This window comes from Dioscorea cayenensis, chromosome 14 (genome assembly GCF_009730915.1).
Source record: "Dioscorea cayenensis subsp. rotundata cultivar TDr96_F1 chromosome 14, TDr96_F1_v2_PseudoChromosome.rev07_lg8_w22 25.fasta, whole genome shotgun sequence".
NCBI classification, from domain to species: domain Eukaryota; kingdom Viridiplantae; phylum Streptophyta; class Magnoliopsida; order Dioscoreales; family Dioscoreaceae; genus Dioscorea; species Dioscorea cayenensis.
In genome coordinates, this window is record NC_052484.1 from 1,305,998 (window position 1) to 1,325,884 (window position 19,887).

Sequence of the window (19,887 nt, forward strand, 5' to 3'; positions counted from 1 at the left end):
TGCCCTACAAACATCACCCTATTCTGCTGGCTTGCTAGGGAAGATAAAATTCTCACCCTTACAAATCTCTTCAAAAAAGGTTGTAACTTACAAAATACAACTGATACTTGCGTGCTTTTCCATAGAGCCTCTGAGAGTACTGTAGAACATCTTTTTATCGACTGCTCATACACTACACGTATCTGGTCATTTTTCACGCAAATTTTGGAAATACACTCCATCCCTCTTCCTTTTCGAAGATTTGGACCACTTGGATTACTTCCATTCAACCTCAATGCCAACCTCTTTGGGACCTTTGTGTTAGAGCTATTATTTGGAATATTTGGCTTGAGCGTAACAATCGCATTTTTCAATTTTTCCGCATTACCTACTCACTCTTTAATGTTTAAAATGCTAATATGCTACTTTCCTGGTTTTCAACGGCCGATGTTAACCAACAGCAGTCTCTGGCAGAGGCTACTCAAAAAATCAAGCGCTCAATCAACTTCATCGCTTAGGGGGATCCAACAATTCGAGCGATCATGGATCCTAATCCCCGCCTCGGAGTAGAGTTCTCCACTCCCAGCTTTGTTGACCTGTGCCCCCTGTTGGTGGCTTTCGTCTTCAGAGCTATTTTATCTTCTCGTTGTTTGTTCCTTAAGTTATGTTTCTAGAAGTACTTGTGCCTCACCTCTGGTGAGAGTTTTTGTTCTTTCTTTTCTATCTGTTCTGTGCTTGTACGCTATATTTCATTTTCAATAAATCTGTGGTTTATCCACTTTTATCAAAAACAAATTGCAAATACAAATTCAAGCTAATTAAGTTGTAATGGAACGGAAATGGTGATGCTGGTTCACTTATTATGGCCCTAACAAATCTCTAGGGAAGGAAGAAAAACCATAAGGATTTAGGGTCTCTTAACTCTCTCCTCCTTCCAAGGTGAGAGCAAAAGGAGAGACATAATTCTCTCTTCTATGACATGTGATGGAGGTGGGAAAAAAAATCAATATAAATAAATAATAACTTTTATGCAACAACGGGAGGTTTAAGGAAAATCAATGCAAATTTCTTCCTGTTTCTATTCCTCACGTGAAGGATAAGTTAGATCATTTCCCAAACACACACACACACACATACACACAAACACAAAATATTTCAAAAAGAAGAAAGCACCCTTTTTTGTTCTCATTTTCTGAAGTGAAAGAAATTGAGTGACAGAAAATAACATAGGCAATATTTCCAATGAAAGGTGCTTCAAAGGTGTCTATACCAGTACTTGTCTTGTCAAGTTCTAAATCAACACCCACCACGTTTGATATCTAGGACATGTTATCAATGTTTGAGCATCTTAGCTCAAAAAGCCACATCCCAGATTCCCCCCCCCACACACACACACACACACACACACACACACACACACACACCCCTTCAAATCTATAAATCAAGGAGTCCTCAACTCTCAAACTATTCCAATTTAAACTTTTTCAAGGAAAAAAAGAAGATAGCAATTAGTTTATCCATTGGCATCTTCTCGTCTCCCGTTCTTCAAAATAAGTAAACAATAATTATCATCTTCATAATTTTTTTTAAAATAAATTAAAAATAAACAAAATAAATCGGAATAACAAATTGTAACATCTCAAAATTAAAAACCCTAACTAAATTTACAATTAAAAATTTTGATATTGTTCATATTTGTAATAAAATAATTTAATTAAATTGAGTAAAAAAATTTTAAATAGTCATTAATTAATTATGGGGGTTTAAACAAGAATAAATTAAATGTTATGGGTCAACATGAAAAAAGGAATAATATAAAATTTAATTTAGCTATAGCATATATATATATATATATATTTGTCTATGAAGAAATGGTTTGTGCTTTCATGAATAAAATGAAATTTATACTAGCAGGGGCATTTTGGTAATTGTCCAGGTGATGAAGTTTGGTTGTTTTATAGGTCTCACTCGATAAAAAAAAAGGTCAACGAACATAAGTCACAAGCTTGTACATACAAGCTCGTAAGGCATACCAGAATTTGGACAAATTCCATCTTTTTCGCCTCGAAAACAACAATTTTGTCGTTTATGATAATATTTGATTTGATTATATTTTCGGATAGAAATCTCATATTTGTACGCCGTATTTGTTAAGTCCTTTATTTCCTTGTTGAAATTTGAAAACTTGCCGTTTTCGACAAATTTCGAATTTCTCTTTTTGGGACGGGTGGGGGTTTCCTATCTTTCTTGGGGTCTATTTATTGTAAGCCTATGGGTTAAGATGGGAGGTGGTCTGGTAATAGTTCTTTAATGAGTAGTAAAGTTTACTTCAATTTCTGGCCAATCCTGATAATCTCTGATCAACAGATTAGAAGGCTTGTTACTGGCATTCGTGCGCGGATCAACAGTTTCAAGATTTTCATTGTATCAGTTTCTTAATCCTATAGCTATTCTCTTATTTTGCTCACAAAGTCGTCAATGTTGTTCAATATCGGTTAACAAGAGAGCAAAATAGGAGTGAAGATGAGTGTGCACGAACTTTGGTTTAGCATAGGACAAGTGGTAAGTATTTACTTATATAGTTATATATATATATACTTGATTGTAGTTGTATGGTTGTTGATTGAGTGATTGCTTTGTATGGAATCTATGTTTGATCATGTTGGTTACATAATTAGGTGTGATTGAGATTTTATTATTTTGATTGATTTTATATATTATGAAGATATTGAATATGATATTATTGTTTTGGATTTATGATATAGTAAAATTTGTGTTATATTATGATAAGAACATAATATTTCTATTTGAAAAATAAAGATGTGATTGGAAGAAATTAATGAGAATATGTGATAGAAAGAAATTAGATTAAAATTGAAATTGAAAATATGGATAGTTGGAAAAAGGTAGAGGATTAGTGCTTGCCTAGTTGAGCATGTCCTTTGGCTTAAAAAAGTTATGTTGTGTGTTATTATCTTTCTTGCACCTGTCCATACATATAGGTGACGATACTTTGTACTGGTATAGTTTGATTAAAGCGATTACCATACTCACAGACAAAAGAGAAAAAAGTGCAATGGATGTTCTATCCATCTGCAATAAAAAAAAAACCAAGAAGGTACACTATGGGAAAGTACCCTGAGCACTTTGCTATGGAGAAAAGAGTTTCCAAAAGATAGCATCAGTCAGTGCTCTTCTAGAATCCCTTTTTAGGAGTCTCTCTGGTTGCTAATTCTGATAATGTGCACATTTTAATGCTTAGTCTTTATGAGTTTCAGGGTAGTTTAGGATTTTACCACTTAGTTTGGGGTGTTTCTGAAGCTCTTCTGAATGCCCTGGTTTAGTCCTCGATGATGCCTTTGGCCTTCGTACCTTTTAGTTAGCAATACGTTAAAGCTCTGTTTTGAGAAAAGAGAAGATTCAAGTAACAAAGGCCGAATATGAAGACATGAGAATGTTTCCGACGTTAATATTGGGTCTGCCATGCAATAGAAATGTGGCAGACTTCAAGCGGCAAAATGGAACCAAGGTGGACTTCAAGCAACGAAAGCCTCTATTGAAAACTCCAGCCAGAAAGTTTCTGTGACACATGTACATACAGCAGACGTTAGGGTGTCAAGGTACTATGTCCAATCATATAGGTGATGATAGCAGTACTTGGGATTGATGTGATTGGGATGCTTGTCCATACATATAGGTGACGATAGCACATTCCAGGGGAGAGATATGACAATTAGACCATGGGATATATACTTAGCTAAATTAAGTAGGGCCCAAAAAAATAAAACCGAATAAAAGATGACGGTACATAATAGAGTAAGTAATTTGATCATTAAATTAACATAATAAACTGTTCGATAATATAAGTATAGTACTTATTGAGCCAATGGCTCACCCCTTGCCACCTAAATTTTCAGGAGTAAACGATTGGGGTTTCTTTGGCCAGCTGGAAAGAAGGGAGTGTTACACAAATGTCTTGTTTGCACGTATTTATTAATAAAAAATTTTATTGATATTTTCTAGAATAATTAATATTAGAGTTTGTCCTACCATAAAATTATTTTCAATTGAAAGGACAAGTGAATTTTTTTTTTGGCATTTTGTCATTAACTAATTAGTTTCATTGAAATTGCTAAGCAAATAGTTGTCAATAATGCTAAGAGTGAGATTAAGCTTCGATTTTCATGAAAGAAATTGATTTCACTATCTTTTTAATAATGCTTATGAAAACTCTCTGTTTTCTTATAATTACACTTAGCTCCTTAATTGTAAACACCTCTTTCATAATTAGTTTGGTCTTTTGACCCATAGTTAACCTGCAGGTAGAGATGGCAATTTGTACTCTACCCGACGGGTATACCCAGTAGCCCGTGACTAGCATCCCGGTCAAAGAGGGTATTACCCTCTTTGACCGGCACGGGTCATGGGTATTACCGCTAGTTTTTGAGCTGAGTACGGGTCGGGTAAGGGTATGCCCCTCACCCCTACCCTGCACTCTTACTCTACCTGTTGAAGAGGGCACGGGTTTTACCTGCACTCTTACCCCTTACCCTCTCATATATATATATATATATATATATATATATATATATATATATATATATATATATAAATTTTTTATAAAACTAAACATTTACTCACAATTTACTCAATATCTATTTTCATAGTGATTAATTTGAAAATAATACTTCAAATTTTCTCTTAATATATTATTTTAAATTTTATTTAATTTCTATATTTATATTTGATAATATTATCAAAATTGAATTTTAGATATATTAAGAATCATAATTAAATTAAAAAAATAAACAAATATAAAAATTATAAGAACATCATGAAAAATAAGATACTAATAAAAATCAATTGGATATAACTTATGAGAATTACTTATAATGTTTTTTATATTCAAAATATTACTAGATATTTATAAAATTTGAAGCTATATAAAATATAAATAGTAGATATATGAAAAAAAAATTAAACAAAAACCAAGATGGTTAAACATGAACAAAACAAAAGGTAGAGTTACCATTGAGTCCTAAATAGACGTCATTTTTATGTGATTATATAATTTAAGATAAACAAATATATATCAACTTGTAATTTTTGAATTTATGGATGTGATTAAAGATTGTAATATAATGTATAATTAATTTATTTTTTTATTATTATTTAAATTTAATTCGATAATTTGAACAACTGGGTAAGCGAGTACCTCATGGTATACCCAGATCCCTGCATGGTAAGGGTAAGGGTATGATTTTTACCTCAAGGGATGCAGGGTAAGGCATCGGGTATGGGGTAGAGGGTTACGTGCACCCTGGTAAGGGTTTTGGCATACCCTATCCATACCCTACCCGTTGCCATCCCTACCTGCAGGAGGGGAAGACATGAAATGACAATAAAATTTGGAGCTAAGCTCTATACAAAGATTATAAAAAACACATAGGCATTTAGAATTTCTCTGCTCTCAAAAGTTAAAAGAAAAAAAAAAGTCTCTACTGATTCTCTTCTATCATATGTTGTTGAGAGGAGAAAAACAAAGCCTTCTAAGGCTTCATGCCTTCCTAAAATGTTTGTATCTTATTATTATTTTTTTTTTATTTTGTGTATTGGGATAGTAATATCAATTTGTTAAATTATGAAGACAATTACGTAAAAAAACATTTTTTTGAAGATTTTAAAGAGTTATGTAATTTTATAAATAAAACCTAAAATTTTCATGCAAAAACAGAAGGTGATATATATATATAAAGACCAATATATTGATATATATTTTGCAATTAAGTTAATACAAATTCCTTCCTATTTCTTTTCCTCAAGTGAATAACAAGCTGCTCATTTCTCCAAACATACAGAAAAAAATAATTATTACTCTCTTTTTTGTCTTGTTCTCCAGTGAAAAAAAATGATGGAAAGAAAATAATACAGGGTCATCTCTCTCTCTATCACTAACCATTTGAGCCACTTATATATATATATATATATTTTTTTTTCTAAAGTGAAAAAAAAATTGATAGAAAGAAAATAATACAGCATGGTCATTTCTCTCTCTCTCTCTGTATCTTATGAAAAGTACTCCAAGGGTGTCTATGCTATTACTTGTCTTATCAACTTTTAAATCAACACCTACCACGTCGCCTAGCACTTGTTATACATGGTAGAGCATCTTTAGTTACAAAACCACATCCCCACACACCATTAATGAAATCTATAAATCAAAGAGCCCTCAACTCTAAACCCACTCCAATCTAAGCTTTTGCAAAGGAATTAAGAAAGATAACAATCATGAGTTCATCCACCCTTTTCCATCTCTTCCTCCTCTCCTCCCTCCTCTTATCTTGCCTTTTCAAATGCAAAGCTTGCAAGCTGGTAAACATTCATATATACTATATAGATAGTATATATATCTGCATTATTATAGTATATATATTTTATATGATACTTCAAAGTTGATAGCCTATATATATATATATGATGGTGTAGAGGATGACTTTAGCTACATTGAAGGAAGTCCTAATGGTCCTGAAAACTGGGGAAATCTAAAACCAGAGTGGGAGGCTTGTGGCAAAGGCATGGAGCAGTCACCCATTCAGTTGCGTGATAACAGAGTGATATTCGATCAAACTTTGGGGAAGTTGAGAAGAAATTATAGAGCCGCTGATGCAACATTAAGGAACAGTGGACATGATGTATTGGTACGTATATTAATATTTAATATTAGGGTTTCATGCATGAATGCATGCATGGTTTGATTGGTTTCCTGCAGGGTACGTACACTTGACAAAGAGTAGAACAATTAATTGAGTACCTACAATTTTATGAATAATGGATAAACTAAAGAACGGTTTTAGAAATATATTTTTAAATATATGATATTTCCAATTAAAAATTTAAAACTTAATTTTAGTTTTATTTTTAACTCTATACTAATTTAGTTTTGTTGCCAAATAAATATTAAGTTAGACTAAAAACTATTAACAAATTCTTACTTAAATTAGTAAAATTTTAAAATGATTAATATATATATATATACTCACATGAAATTTAAGAATTATAATTTAATTGATACAAACAAACTTATAACTACATGCACACCTTCAAGAGATATATAAAAATTTAGATAATGTAGATAATATTGCCATGTGTAATTGCATTTATTTTTATGAGTACAGATGGAATTTAAGAGTAATGCTGGTTCACTATCAATCAATCGAGTTGCATACCAACTCAAGCGAATTCATTTTCACTCCCCTTCAGAGCATGAAATGAATGGCGAAAGGTTTGGATATCATAACAAACAATGACATTCTCCACCAATAATTTCAAATTTCATATACCTATATATATATATGTGTATATAACTTAAATATCAAATCTCTGTAAGTGTCTTGTTTTGAACTTTAGGTTTGACCTTGAGGCACAGCTGGTCCATGAGAGCCAAGACCAAAAGAGAGCAGTGGTTTCTATTCTTTTCAGATTTGGACGTGCTGATACATTCCTCTCAGATGTAATTATATTAATTAATTACTTAATTAGTTATAAATTTTACCTTTCTTAATTATAATATTAACAAATTGCTTAATCTATTAATTGTAATATAAATAACCTTCTATTTTTGATATATGCATACATAGCTTGAAGACTTTATCAAGCAGTTTAGCAGTAGCCAGAAGAATGAAATAAATGCAGGAGTTGTGGATCCAAATCAATTACAGTTTGATGACTGTGCATATTTTAGATACATGGGCTCATTCACAGCTCCACCTTGCACTGAAGGTATTTCATGGACCGTCATGAGGAAGGTAATTAACTGACTTACAACTTAGTGCATATTGAGTTATATTATATATAATTAATTATCAACATGCTTAAATATTATGTATGGTTTATAGGTTGCAACTGTTTCACCAAGGCAAGTACTGCTGTTGAAGCAGGCAGTGAATGAAGTGAGTGTTTCTAATCAAGCTTTATCCCATCATTGTTTAGTTTTGATAATGTTAATTAACTTTTGCTAATTGATTTGTCAGAATGCTATAAACAATGCAAGACCACTTCAACCAACCAATTTCCGCTCCGTTTTTTACTTTGAACAGCTAAAATCGAAGCTTGGTGTCATGTAATAATATAAGCTCATAGTATGTCTGGGTGTAATATGGTGATGGTTAAATAAAAAGGGTGGAGTGCTCCACTCTGCATGTACTATCATCCTATGTATAATAAATAATGTGTCTTTTCAGTATCATGATCTTCACATTTTAGTGCATCCAAAAACTCAATGCAGGGATATAATAATTAAAAATGGGTTTTTTACGACAACTGATTTCTTTCATTAAGGGAGGTGTTCCATCCATGATCGAGGCAAAAGCATTTTATTAATTCATTAACTATTTGCTATCAAAAAAGGAACAATTTCATCATAAAATATTTTTTGAGCAACTAACTCTACCTATTATATTAATTTCTTAAAAATGCCTCTTCCATATTAGTTAGTGAAAGAATTCACAAATGATTATAGAAAAAAGAAAATTAATAAGCAATGGCATAAATTTGTAGGCTTATCACTTTATACAAAAAAATAGCATATCTAAGCATTTGAAATACAGCCTGAGTTGGAAAGATTTCATAATGAGTACAATGGTGTTAGTTCAATTTATCAAAATCATATTTATATATCATAATAAATCCCAAAGACATGTTTAAATAGACTCTAGTTCAATTACACGTCAAATTTCTTATATAGATGACCTAATCCCTCCGCTACAACCACTTATATATATATATATATATATATATATATATATATATATATATATATATAACCATAATTCAAACAAATTAATCATATAATTACACTGTGAACTTTTTCAAATAGAGATTAAAATATAATTTATATCACAAAATCTAACAATTAGATATTTTGACCTCCAGAGAAGAATTACAAAAACACTAGCCTTTTGGAGTCTCTTTATTTTCTCTCAAAGGTGAAAGAAAGAAAAAAAGCCCTATTACTATCCTATGGGAGGCTCAACTCCAGCGATCCTCTAACCACTCCCTTTGCATCTCGCACTTTCTCCACATCTAGTGAACCATATTATTTGTACTTTTTCTATCCTCCCTATGTCAATGTAGTCACTCTTGTAACATTTAATTTATGTTTGCTAATAAACCATAGTTTTATTATTATAAATAACACCAGCTCACGTTTTCTGCTATCTATTTGTGCAAAAATAGAGGAGAAAAAGACAAACCTTTTTAAAAGCCTTTACGCCCTCTATAACATTTTTATATATCATTTCTCTATTTTTTGAGTTTGGATAAAATGGTCAAATATTTAAATTATAAGAGAAGGTTCAAATTTAAGAAAAATTATTGTCCAAAGTTTTTACATGGTTATATGAAATTATACATCGAAAAATATTTAAAATAAAGCAAGAAATTGATTAAAGAGGTGTCTACATATAATGGTGCTTGTGCTCATCAACTTCGTATATTATATAAATTTAGGAAAAATTGCTTGCATACCCCTATAAAACCATGAAATTGCTTAACATCCCCATAAAAATCTTATTTGCTTGACATACCTCATAAAACTAACTTTTTACTTATATATCCCCACGTTAGTTACCGTTAGTCAGATTTAGGGGTTTATGGAATTAATCATACTTCACTTAACCCAACTTAACTAAAAATTACCTAATTACCCTTAACATCATCCAGGTCATAATAGTATGAAATTACCCAATTACCCTTAACATCATCTAACTACCCTTAACATTATCCAAAATTACCCAATTACCCTTAACCATGGTATGAAAATTATTTGTTATATATTGTTACGTTGTAATTTTACCTATTTTATGTTGTGTTTGTAAAAGAGCATGTGATAATCTGAAAATGTTTTAGAGATGTTTGTAAAAACTTTAAATAATAGATTTACTCGAAAATTAGATGGATTTTGTAATTTTTAAAAATAATTAAAAGCGATATATATAGTCTATTGGTTATCTATAATTTAAATAATTTAAGTCTATAAAAATATAATAAAAAATTTTTGATGGGTATATTAATCAAACTTATATTACGTCATTTGGTTGAATGAAAGTGAGTAATGTCTACAAAATAGAAAGACTTTCTGGGGATATATAAAGCACCCATTTTGGTAATTTACCCTGTATTCCATCCATTGATTTAATACTATTAAGAGTCGAAACATGAGGGCGTGCAAGGCCAAATATAATTGATTTGCAGGGTAGTATCAGCAAATATCATGATAGGTTTTAGTAATTCGCGATTCAGGGGTGTCTGAGTGAAAATCCCATAAAATTTATTAATATATTTCTTATGAAAAGTAGCTTCGGGGTGCATATGCAGTACTTGTCTCATCAACTTCTAAACAACACCAACCTCACTATTGATATTGATATATAATACTATATATATATATATATATATATATATATATATATATATATATATGGCACGTTATAACTGTTTGAACATCCTTGTGCAAAAAACACATCACCGCACATCCCTTTGTTAAGTTAAAGACTCCTCAATTCCCCACCTATTCCAAACTAAACTTTTCAAGAAACACATTAAGAAGACAACAATGAGTTTATCCACCGTCTCCATCTTTTCTGCTCCATATATCTATACCATTAGTCTTTTTCATTTAAAAAAAAAATTCAAAGTAGAGTATAAATCAATTTAGAGTGATAGATAAATCATATGTTCACCACCAAATTGATCATAAAATAAATTAATAAATAAAATAGCTTTTTTATTTGTCTTGTTTGCATTTGTTTTTGAGTCCAAGATTCCCATTTGATGTTGTTTGGAGTAATTCACATCATGGATTTGCCTTCCACCAAATTATTCTCAAATGGAAAAATAAGTGTTTTTAATTTGCATTTTGTGCTAATCCATTTTCATACAAATTCAGAAAACCAAAGTCTTTATCTTTTTTATAATTTTGATCATTTATTTCCTTGAAAATGCCTCATACACATTAGTTAGGTTTTTTGAACCATAGTCCACCACTAAGGCTTAATGCCGACTTAAGATCTTCATATTAATTTTTTAAATCATAAACACAATTTGAAAAATAAAGTTCAATGTTGAAAGATTTCAAAAAATTTTAAATATTTTTAAACCGGAGATTTGAAGGAGTATATATAGAAAAACCAATATATTGATATATTTTTATAAATAAGTTAAATTCAAATTCTTCTTATTTTTATTCCTTAGGTGAATAACAAACGGTTCACAAGTTATTAAATAAAAAACAAAAAAGAAAAGATTGAAGAAAAATTGTTTATGGTACTATATGTATATTATATATTGATATAAATCTTATGAAAAGTACTTCAAGGGCGCCTATGGCATTACTTGTCTTATCGACTTCTAAATCAACACCTACCACGTTTGATATATATCCTGCACATATTACTACTGCTTGAACATCCCTAGTTACAAAACCACATTACCACACACCCCTTCAAATCTATAAATTAAAGAGCCCTCAACTCTCAAACCACTCCAATCTAAGCTTTTGCAAAGAATTAAGAAAGACTATAATGAGTTCATCCACCCTTTTCCATCTCTTCCTCCTCTCCTCCTTCCTCTTCTCTTGCTTTTCAAATGCAAGGCTTGAAGGTAACTATATCCATATACATTTATATATACATTATTATAGTTTTCTTTTTATATATACTTCAAATTGATAGCCTTGTATGTATGTATGATGGTGTAGCGGATGACTTTAGCTACATTGAAGGAAGTCCTAATGGTCCTGAAAACTGGGGAAATCTTAGACCGGAGTGGAAGACTTGTGGCAATGGCATGGAGCAGTCACCCATTAATTTGTGTGATGATAAAGTGATACAGACTCCAGCTTTGGGGAAGCTGAGAACAAGTTATCAGGCTGCTCGTGCAACACTGAAGAACAATGGACATGATATAATGGTACGTGTGTATTAATATTAGGGTTTCATGCGTGCATGCATGCGGTTTCATCCAACGTACATGTGGCAAGGATGATTTCTACCTTAACAAGAGGGTATGAGAAGAAGAATTGATTACCCTTAATTTTATGAATGATGGATAAATTATTAAAGGTTTTAAAAATATATATTTTAACTTTTAAAACCTTTTATTATGTTATTTAGAATTTAAACCTTAATTTTTAGTTAAAATTTCTAATATATATATTTTTTTCTTTTTAAGTACTGTTTACTAATTTAGCTTTTGTTGTTAAATAATATATAGTCAAGTTAAATTAAGACTCTTGACAAGTTATTGCTTGAATTGCTAAAATTTTAAAAAGATTAATGTATGTATATATATATATCAATTTAAGTAATATTGCATTCATTTACACATGAGTAAATGACAGGTAGAAGTCAATTAGCACTAATTTATAGTCAAGTTTAACCTTCAGTTTATTTGTCATGTCTAATTACAATTGCTTGTGTGAGAACAGGTGAACTTTAAAAGTGATGCTGGTTCACAATTCATCAATCGAGTACAATACCAACTCAAACGAATTCATTTTCACTCCCCATCAGAACATGCACTTAATGGTGAAAGGTAAAAGTCTTTATTTATAAATATACATCTTTAACGTTTATTAGGTTTTCCATGTAATCTTTAAACCTATGTGTACCTATATAACTTGAATGTCACATCTCTTAAATTTTTTGTTTTATAACTTTAGGTATGACCTTGAGATCCAGATGGTCCATGAGAGCCAAGATCAAAGGAGAGCAGTAACTGCTATTATGTTCAGATTTGGACGTTCTGACCCATTCCTCTCAGACGTAATGAATGAATGAATTAATTAATTAATAATATTCTTTACCTTTTCTTAATAATTAGTAACTTATAATTTATTAATAGTAATACAAATTATAACCTTCTATATTTTATACATGTATACATAGCTTGAAGACTTTATCAAGCAAATAAGCAGAAGTGAGAATTTTGAAGTAGATGCTGGAGTTGTGGATCCAAGGCAATTATTACAGTTTGATGACCCTTCATATTATAGATACATGGGCTCATTCACAGCTCCACCTTGCACTGAAGATATTACATGGACCGTTATTAAGAAGGTAATTAACTGACTTAATTAATTAATTAATTAATGCATAATATTATATTATCTTCTAATTACTAAAATGCATAATTATATATTGTTTTTTATAGCTTGGAACTGTTTCACCAAAGCAAGTATTGATGTTGAAGCAAGCAGTGAATGAAGTGAGTTTTTCTAATTAAACCCCATCTGATTTTAATTAATATGATCATTTTAATTTTTATAAGTTTAATTAACTTTTGCTAATTGATTTTGTTTTCAGAATGCTATAAACAATGCAAGGCCACTTCAACCACTGAAATTTCGCACCGTTTTTTTCTATCCGCATCAGAAACCCAATCATGATGCCATATAATCTAATCAAGCTCGTAGTATGTATGAGTATGAGTGTAATATGGTGATGCTTAAATAAAAAGGGTGGAGTGCTCCACTCTGCATGTACCCCTTATCATATAATAAATGGGAAATATAAATTATCTCTCTTTTGAGTATATATTATGATCTTCGCATTTTAGTGTGTTCAACAACTCATCAATGCAGGGCTATAACAATTAAAAATAGTTTTTCATGACAAATGATTTGCAACAAACAAAAACTCGATATATATTATTTGCTATAAACAAAAACTCTCTAAAATAAGTTAATATTTGCAACGTTGTTTGTGGTTGCAAATAGTACACTCTCACAACGTCTAATATTATAATACTATTTGTAAGAAATTTTTTTTGTCAAAAAGAAATTATTTTATTTTTCCTTGTTTGCAAAAGAAACTTATTTTAACAGAGCTTTCTCAGTCATCTCTCCCTAAGATCTTCATTTTTGTTTTATTTTATATATTATGATAAAAATATCAATTTTTTAAAATTATAAAGACAATTTTAAAAGTGGAAACTCAAAATTTAAATACCTTTAAATAGAAAAACTAACTTTTTAAAAATATTTATTTATTTATTCTAATAAAGTGGATAAACAATGAGCACTTAGCTATATTGGAAGGGAGTTAAACTTTTGATTTTTTATTTTAAAAAAAAAATGCTAATACTCCCATATTAATTATAAAGATATAATTATTATTTTTTTGTACTTGTATTTTCACCTTAATAGGGAAAAAAAATTGAGAGAAAATAATATCGAATAATAAATAAATAATAATCTATATTATATAAAATATACTTCACGGTAGTGTCGGTGCCAGTATATTATATATATATATATATATAATATTATAAAAAACCCTTCACGGAACCACGGGTCTCCCTATGCCAATACATATATTATAAAAAATTAATAAATAATTGAAGGGGATCCATGCCAGCGCTTAATGTCATTAGTAATATATTTCGTTCATTTATATCATCCATTGAAATGAATATATTATTATTTAAAAACTCAAAAACAAACAATGACTTTTTACGAGTTATTTGTTAAAAAATAAAAATAAAAAATCACGCACACCATGATAAGTGCATTCAAGGCATTTACCAACCCGTAATATAATTGTTAACGGTAACTTGCCATTTTCTTTAAATATAAAAAAAAAACCGCCCATAATTTTAAACCAATGTGTACCGAAAAAAACTTGAATAACAAATCTCTTAGTATTTTATTTTTATTTTTTATTTTTACTTTAGGTATAACCTTGAGGTTCATGAGAGAGGATCAAAGGAGAGCAGTAACTGCTATTCTGTACAGAGCGGGACTTCTTGATATGTTCCTCTTAAACGTAATTAATTAATTATATTCTTTACATTTTTTTATTAATTAATATCTTAATATATTTACTCTTAAATAAATGACCTACCTAATTTGATATATGTATATATACTGTATGCATAGCTTGAAGCCTATATCAGCCAGATTATCAGTAGCTAGAAGAATGAAATAAATGTAGGAGTTGTGGATCCAAAGCAAATAGAGTTTGATCACTTTGATTATTATCAATACATGGGCTCATTAACAACTCCTCTTTACACTGAAGATGTTACATGGACCGTCATTATGAAAATTTTTTTTTACAAAGGCGATAAGCACCGCCCCACAACGGGGTATCAAGGGATAGATAAATATGAAGGTGCACCAGTTACAGTAGTTTAACGACCCATTAGAGATTTATTAACTCGGCCAGACATCACATAGGGCAATTAAATTCCTACCATGTGTACACCCTAGAAGATATTTCAGGAACCAAATGAAATTCATAAATCCCCCCGCCTTGTAACCCTGGAGGAAAAGGAAATGACATCCTCCTACAGGGGACCTATGAATAGGAAATAAACAGTACCGTTCCAGTAATTTATACAGTATCTACAGTGTATGCACATTATTGTAACAGTACTGCCAACCCTGGGTCAGCTCTGTGTAGTGGTTGTTTCATTAAGAAGGTAATTAACTAACCTAATGCATAATATTATATTATTTTCCAATTATTAAAATGTTTAATTATATACGTTTTAATTATAGCCTGATTCGTTTCACCAATGCAGCTAATATTGTTGAAGTTCGCGGTGGATACTGTGAGTTTCTCTGATTAACTTCCATCAGATTTTAATTGATGTTGTTTAGTTTTGATAAATTTAATTAAATTTTGCTGAATGATTTTGTTTTCAGTATGGTAGAAAAAATGCAAGGGCACTCTGCAAGTGTGTGCACGCGCGCAGTGTGTATGAATGCAGGTATTATAGTGATGGTTAAATAAAAGGAGTCAGTGCTATGAATAATAAATATATATGTGAAATATAAATTATATAACGGTCGAGTATCATGATCTTCACATTAACAAAGAACAATGCTTTATATCTCATGGCAAAAAGCTTTTTTTTTTAAAGTTTAATAAGTATATTTATGTAAATAATTAAATCCTTTCTAGCAGGATTTTACAATGGCGGAACTAGAAATCATTAATTAGTAGGGGCTGGAGGCCATATGTAAAAATAATTTTCATCAAACAAAAGTAGCTGTTTGCAATAATACTGTGATAATATAATTTTTAAGTAAAATAACCATAATTTGAATATAAATACTATAAAAAAAATTTTAAAAAAACTATTTATGAACTCTTGAACTAGAATTGTCACCAATGCCAAGGTCCGACGAGCAAGGCATATGACTAAGAAGGGGTAATTGCATACCACATGATTAGATTTTCTGAATATGTTGTAAAACTACTTTGTTATCAATAGTTGAAGAAACCTCCCTATCGATATAGACAACCAAGCTATCATTCATACACTTATCTAATATTTTATTACGCAAGTCAGTTTCCCAACATTCATCACCGAAAACATTCTCTCAACACTAGTTGTTACAACTGGCAAAACCAATGCCAACTCAATAAGGCGATAAATAAGTGAAAAATTGTACTTTTACTTGTTTCAACCATCTTTCTAGCCAAATATCCTAAGTCCCCAATATTCGCAAAATTTTCATCACGTCTCACATCATGAATAAAAGTGATAAGTTGATCCTCAAGCATCATACGTTCAATCATATAGTAAAGTCTTCAGGATAAAAGCTCTGCAAAACGAAGTAAATTCTGGATGCTGAATTTGAAGAATGAATTCTTTTTATCAAGGCATGACACGAGAAGTAACTCCATGCTAGTTTATGGGAAACAATTTTGCAAACAGATCACACCCACTATAGTGTGTGTATATATATAAGTTAAAATATCTAGTTCTTAAAACTTTCTGTGCAAGAGAAAGAAGAAAGATCCCATATTAGGGTTTTAGCATATAATTATCAATATACAATTCCAATTACAAGAGTTACATGCATACCAACCCATGATCTTTGAGGACCATACGTACAAAATCATAATATTACACGTATACATGCATGTTTAGATACATACATATGTACAAATTTAAAACATCTAGTTATCATTTTCTCCTCCAGAGTGATGGAGTATTACCCCAATTATTGAGCTGATCCCTTGCTCAATCAGTAGTCAGAGTGCTCAGGTATCTATTCAATTCTCGTTGTTACTGTTGGCACTAACCAATGGATCATAATCCATTAGCCCAAAACCATTTCCTCATCAAACCATCTCCTCCAAACCTTTGGCCCAAACTAATTACCCTAAACTAATGGCTCATTAAACCATCAACTTGCAACTTTGGTTTTGGGTAAATTTGTGGGCTGCTTCCTCTCTATAAATAGAGAAGATTACTTCTCATTCTTACATACAATCAAAGTGAGAGTGAGAGTGAAAGTGAGAGTGAGAGTGAGAGTGAGAGTAAGAAAAAATTAAAGGAAAAAAGAGGAAAGAAGAAAAGTGAGGAAGTGTGGAAAAATATTTTGAGAGTTAGTCCAATCTCCTAGTATAAGAGAGAGTTCTGGTTTTCTCCTTGTTATTAGAGAGAGTTGTAACTCCTGCAATTTTCCCACTTAGTAAATTCTTCTATCTTTGCCCGTGGTTTTTACCCTAATTGTTTAGGGGTTTTCCACGTAACATCTTTGTGTTCTTTATTTTTCAGCATTCCTTTTATTTACTGTTGTACTGCTCTATTCGATCCTACATTTTACAACAGTTACTTCTATAACCAATTTTATATAATACATTTTTAGAGATAAAATGGGGAAAAACAAACAAACAAACATCCTTTGGATGAGTTACAAAAACAAAATTAAATTTTGCTATCTCCATCTCTTTGATGAATAATTGAAGCTTAGGTGTCTCTTCTTCAATTTTATATGTCCTTTTGGGAAGGAAATCTTGACCTTTTTGTATTATATTTTTGTGTTAAAATAATTAATTTTATTAATATATATATTTCTTAAAATTATGGTTCAAACCTTAGACTTTTAAATATGGAGAGAAATGAAGTACAAGCCTCTACTTTAGGAGTAGTTCACTAAACTAATTTCTAAGCAAATAGTTGTTAGAATGAATTAAAAAAATTAGGACAGTAAAATAAGAATATATTTATATAGCACTTAATCTCCTCTATAATATTTTCAATAAATAGATAAAGAAGTTTATAATTTATGGTCATTTCTATTATTAATCGGCTACCTTCATGGGGGTGAATAGATTTTTTGAATTTTTTCTAATGAGAAAAGAAAAGGACTGCGATTCAAAATAATTAATATTGCTAAAACTATTCAAATATTAAAAATAGATTAATAAAATAATCAACTTTTTTTTTCATCTCCTTTCTCTTCCTCATGTTGTTTCTTGTCCTCAAGGAATGTGAATGACAAGTTACACATTCTACCCAAAAAAAAATCAATTATCTCTATCTTCTTATCATGAAATAAACACAAAATTTACTGAGAGACATATAATAGAGAGTAATCAAGGCATTCACAACTTTAGTAACATTTGTTCCTCAGCACCTAATAGTGAATGGAGTGCTTCTAATTAAGCTTTATCCAACCATTGTTTAGTTTTGATAATTTTAATTAACTTTTGCTAATTGAATTTTTTTTTTTTCAGAATGCTATAAACAATGCAAGACCACTTCAACCAACCAATTACCGCTCCGTTTTTTACTTTGAACAGCTGAAATCGAAGCTTTGTGTCATATAATAATATAAGTAAGCTCGTAATATGTATGAGTGTAATATGGTGATGGTTAAATAAAAAGGGTGGAGTGCTCCACTCTGCAAGACTGCATGTACTATCATCCTATGTATAATAAATAATGTGTCTTTTGAGTATTATGATCTTTATATTTTAGTGCGTCCAAAAACTCAATGCAGGGCTATAATAATTAAAAATAGTTTTTTATGACTAATGATTAATTTCTTTCATTAAGGAAAAAAAACGGTGTCCACCCCATGATCGAGGCAAAAGCATTTCATCATAAAAGATTTTACAACTAACTCTACCAAATATATTATTTACAATATATTAATTCCTTGAAATTACCTTCTCCATATTAATTAGTCAAAGAATTCACAAATGATAATATATGGCAAAAACAATTAATGAAAACATATATACCAGACCGGTGAAAAACAAAGCCTTCTAAAGCTTAATGCAGCTAGAAGATCTTCATAATGAGTAAAATGATGTTAGTTCAATTTTGTCAAAATCATATTTATATATCATAATAAATCCCCAAAATATATTTAAATAGGCTCTAGTTCAATTACATGTCAAATTTCTTATGTACATGACCTGATCCCTCCGCTACAACTACTGATAAAAAAAACTTCATAATCTGAAAAAATCGCATAATTGCAGTGTGAACTTTTCAAATAAGATCAAATAAAATTTATATAACAAAATATAACAATTAGATATTTTGACCTATGGTTAAACCATGAGTTGACTTTAACTTAAGACACGAAATGACCATACCCCGCGCTAACCTCCAGAGAAGAATTACACAAACACTAGGCCTTTGGAGTCTCTCTTCTCTCAAAGGTGAAGGAAAGAAAAAAAAGGCTATATTACTATCCTATGAGAGGCTCAACTCCAGCTATCCTCTAACCACTCCCTTGCCTATATTTCTCACCATTTTAGTGAACCATGTTATTGTACTTTTCTATTCTCCCTCTGTCAATCTGATCACTCTTGCAACATTGATTTATGTTGCTAATAAATCATAATTTATCTATTTAAAAACACTCAACTGTTTTTCTTCTATTATTTGTGATAGAGGGGAAAAAAATCAAAGCCTTCTAAAGCTTTATACCTTGTAACATTTTTATAACTCATTTCTCTATTTTGTGAGTCAGGATAGAATCATCAAATTTTCAAATTATAAGAGAAGGTTAATTTAAAAGAAAATTCATTTGCACGAGGTACTTGTCTTATCAACTTCAGCGGTCTCTATACAAGTACTTGTCTTATCAACTTC

General features: G+C 30.5%; 2 protein-coding genes across 3 annotated transcripts; both read left to right on the forward strand.

Annotated features, from left to right (window-relative positions):
• Window positions 1-6,267: 6,267 nt before the first annotated feature.
• LOC120275561 (dioscorin dioA3-like) lies at window positions 6,268-8,139 on the forward strand. Its single transcript, XM_039282180.1, has 7 exons — window positions 6,268-6,351; window positions 6,432-6,677; window positions 7,155-7,261; window positions 7,387-7,489; window positions 7,617-7,784; window positions 7,875-7,928; window positions 8,010-8,139. The coding sequence occupies exons 1-7, from the start codon at window positions 6,268-6,270 to the stop codon at window positions 8,100-8,102; spliced, it is 855 nt and encodes a 284-aa protein (XP_039138114.1). The 3' UTR covers window positions 8,103-8,139.
• Window positions 8,140-11,499: 3,360 nt separating this feature from the next.
• Window positions 11,500-18,633, forward strand: LOC120276311 (dioscorin dioA3-like). Of its 2 annotated transcripts, none has more exons than XM_039283033.1 (7): window positions 11,500-11,637; window positions 11,735-11,946; window positions 12,464-12,570; window positions 12,698-12,800; window positions 12,924-13,094; window positions 13,189-13,242; window positions 18,516-18,633. In XM_039283033.1, exons 1-7 carry the CDS (start codon window positions 11,559-11,561, stop codon window positions 18,606-18,608), a joined length of 819 nt encoding a protein of 272 aa, XP_039138967.1. In that variant the 5' UTR covers window positions 11,500-11,558; the 3' UTR covers window positions 18,609-18,633. The 2 variants fall into 2 exon arrangements, with proteins under 2 accessions (XP_039138967.1, XP_039138966.1); XM_039283032.1 differs by lacking the exon at window positions 18,516-18,633 and adding an exon at window positions 13,341-13,559 and having other exon boundaries at window positions 11,501-11,637.
• Window positions 18,634-19,887: the final 1,254 nt, after the last annotated feature.

Bases quoted from the DNA above. Each gene is read 5' to 3' on its own strand.
- LOC120275561 (XM_039282180.1), top strand. From the start codon at position 6,268: ATGAGTTCATCCACCCTTTTCCATCTCTTCCTCCTCTCCTCCCTCCTC. The intron at 6,352-6,431 runs GTAAACATTCAT...GATACTTCAAAG, and splicing joins AATGCAAAGCTTGCAAGCTG to TTGATAGCCTATATATATAT. The intron at 7,929-8,009 runs GTGAGTGTTTCT...TTGATTTGTCAG, and splicing joins TGAAGCAGGCAGTGAATGAA to AATGCTATAAACAATGCAAG.
- LOC120276311 (XM_039283033.1), top strand. From the start codon at position 11,559: ATGAGTTCATCCACCCTTTTCCATCTCTTCCTCCTCTCCTCCTTCCTC. The intron at 11,638-11,734 runs GTAACTATATCC...ATGATGGTGTAG, and splicing joins TTCAAATGCAAGGCTTGAAG to CGGATGACTTTAGCTACATT. The intron at 13,095-13,188 runs GTAATTAACTGA...TGTTTTTTATAG, and splicing joins CATGGACCGTTATTAAGAAG to CTTGGAACTGTTTCACCAAA.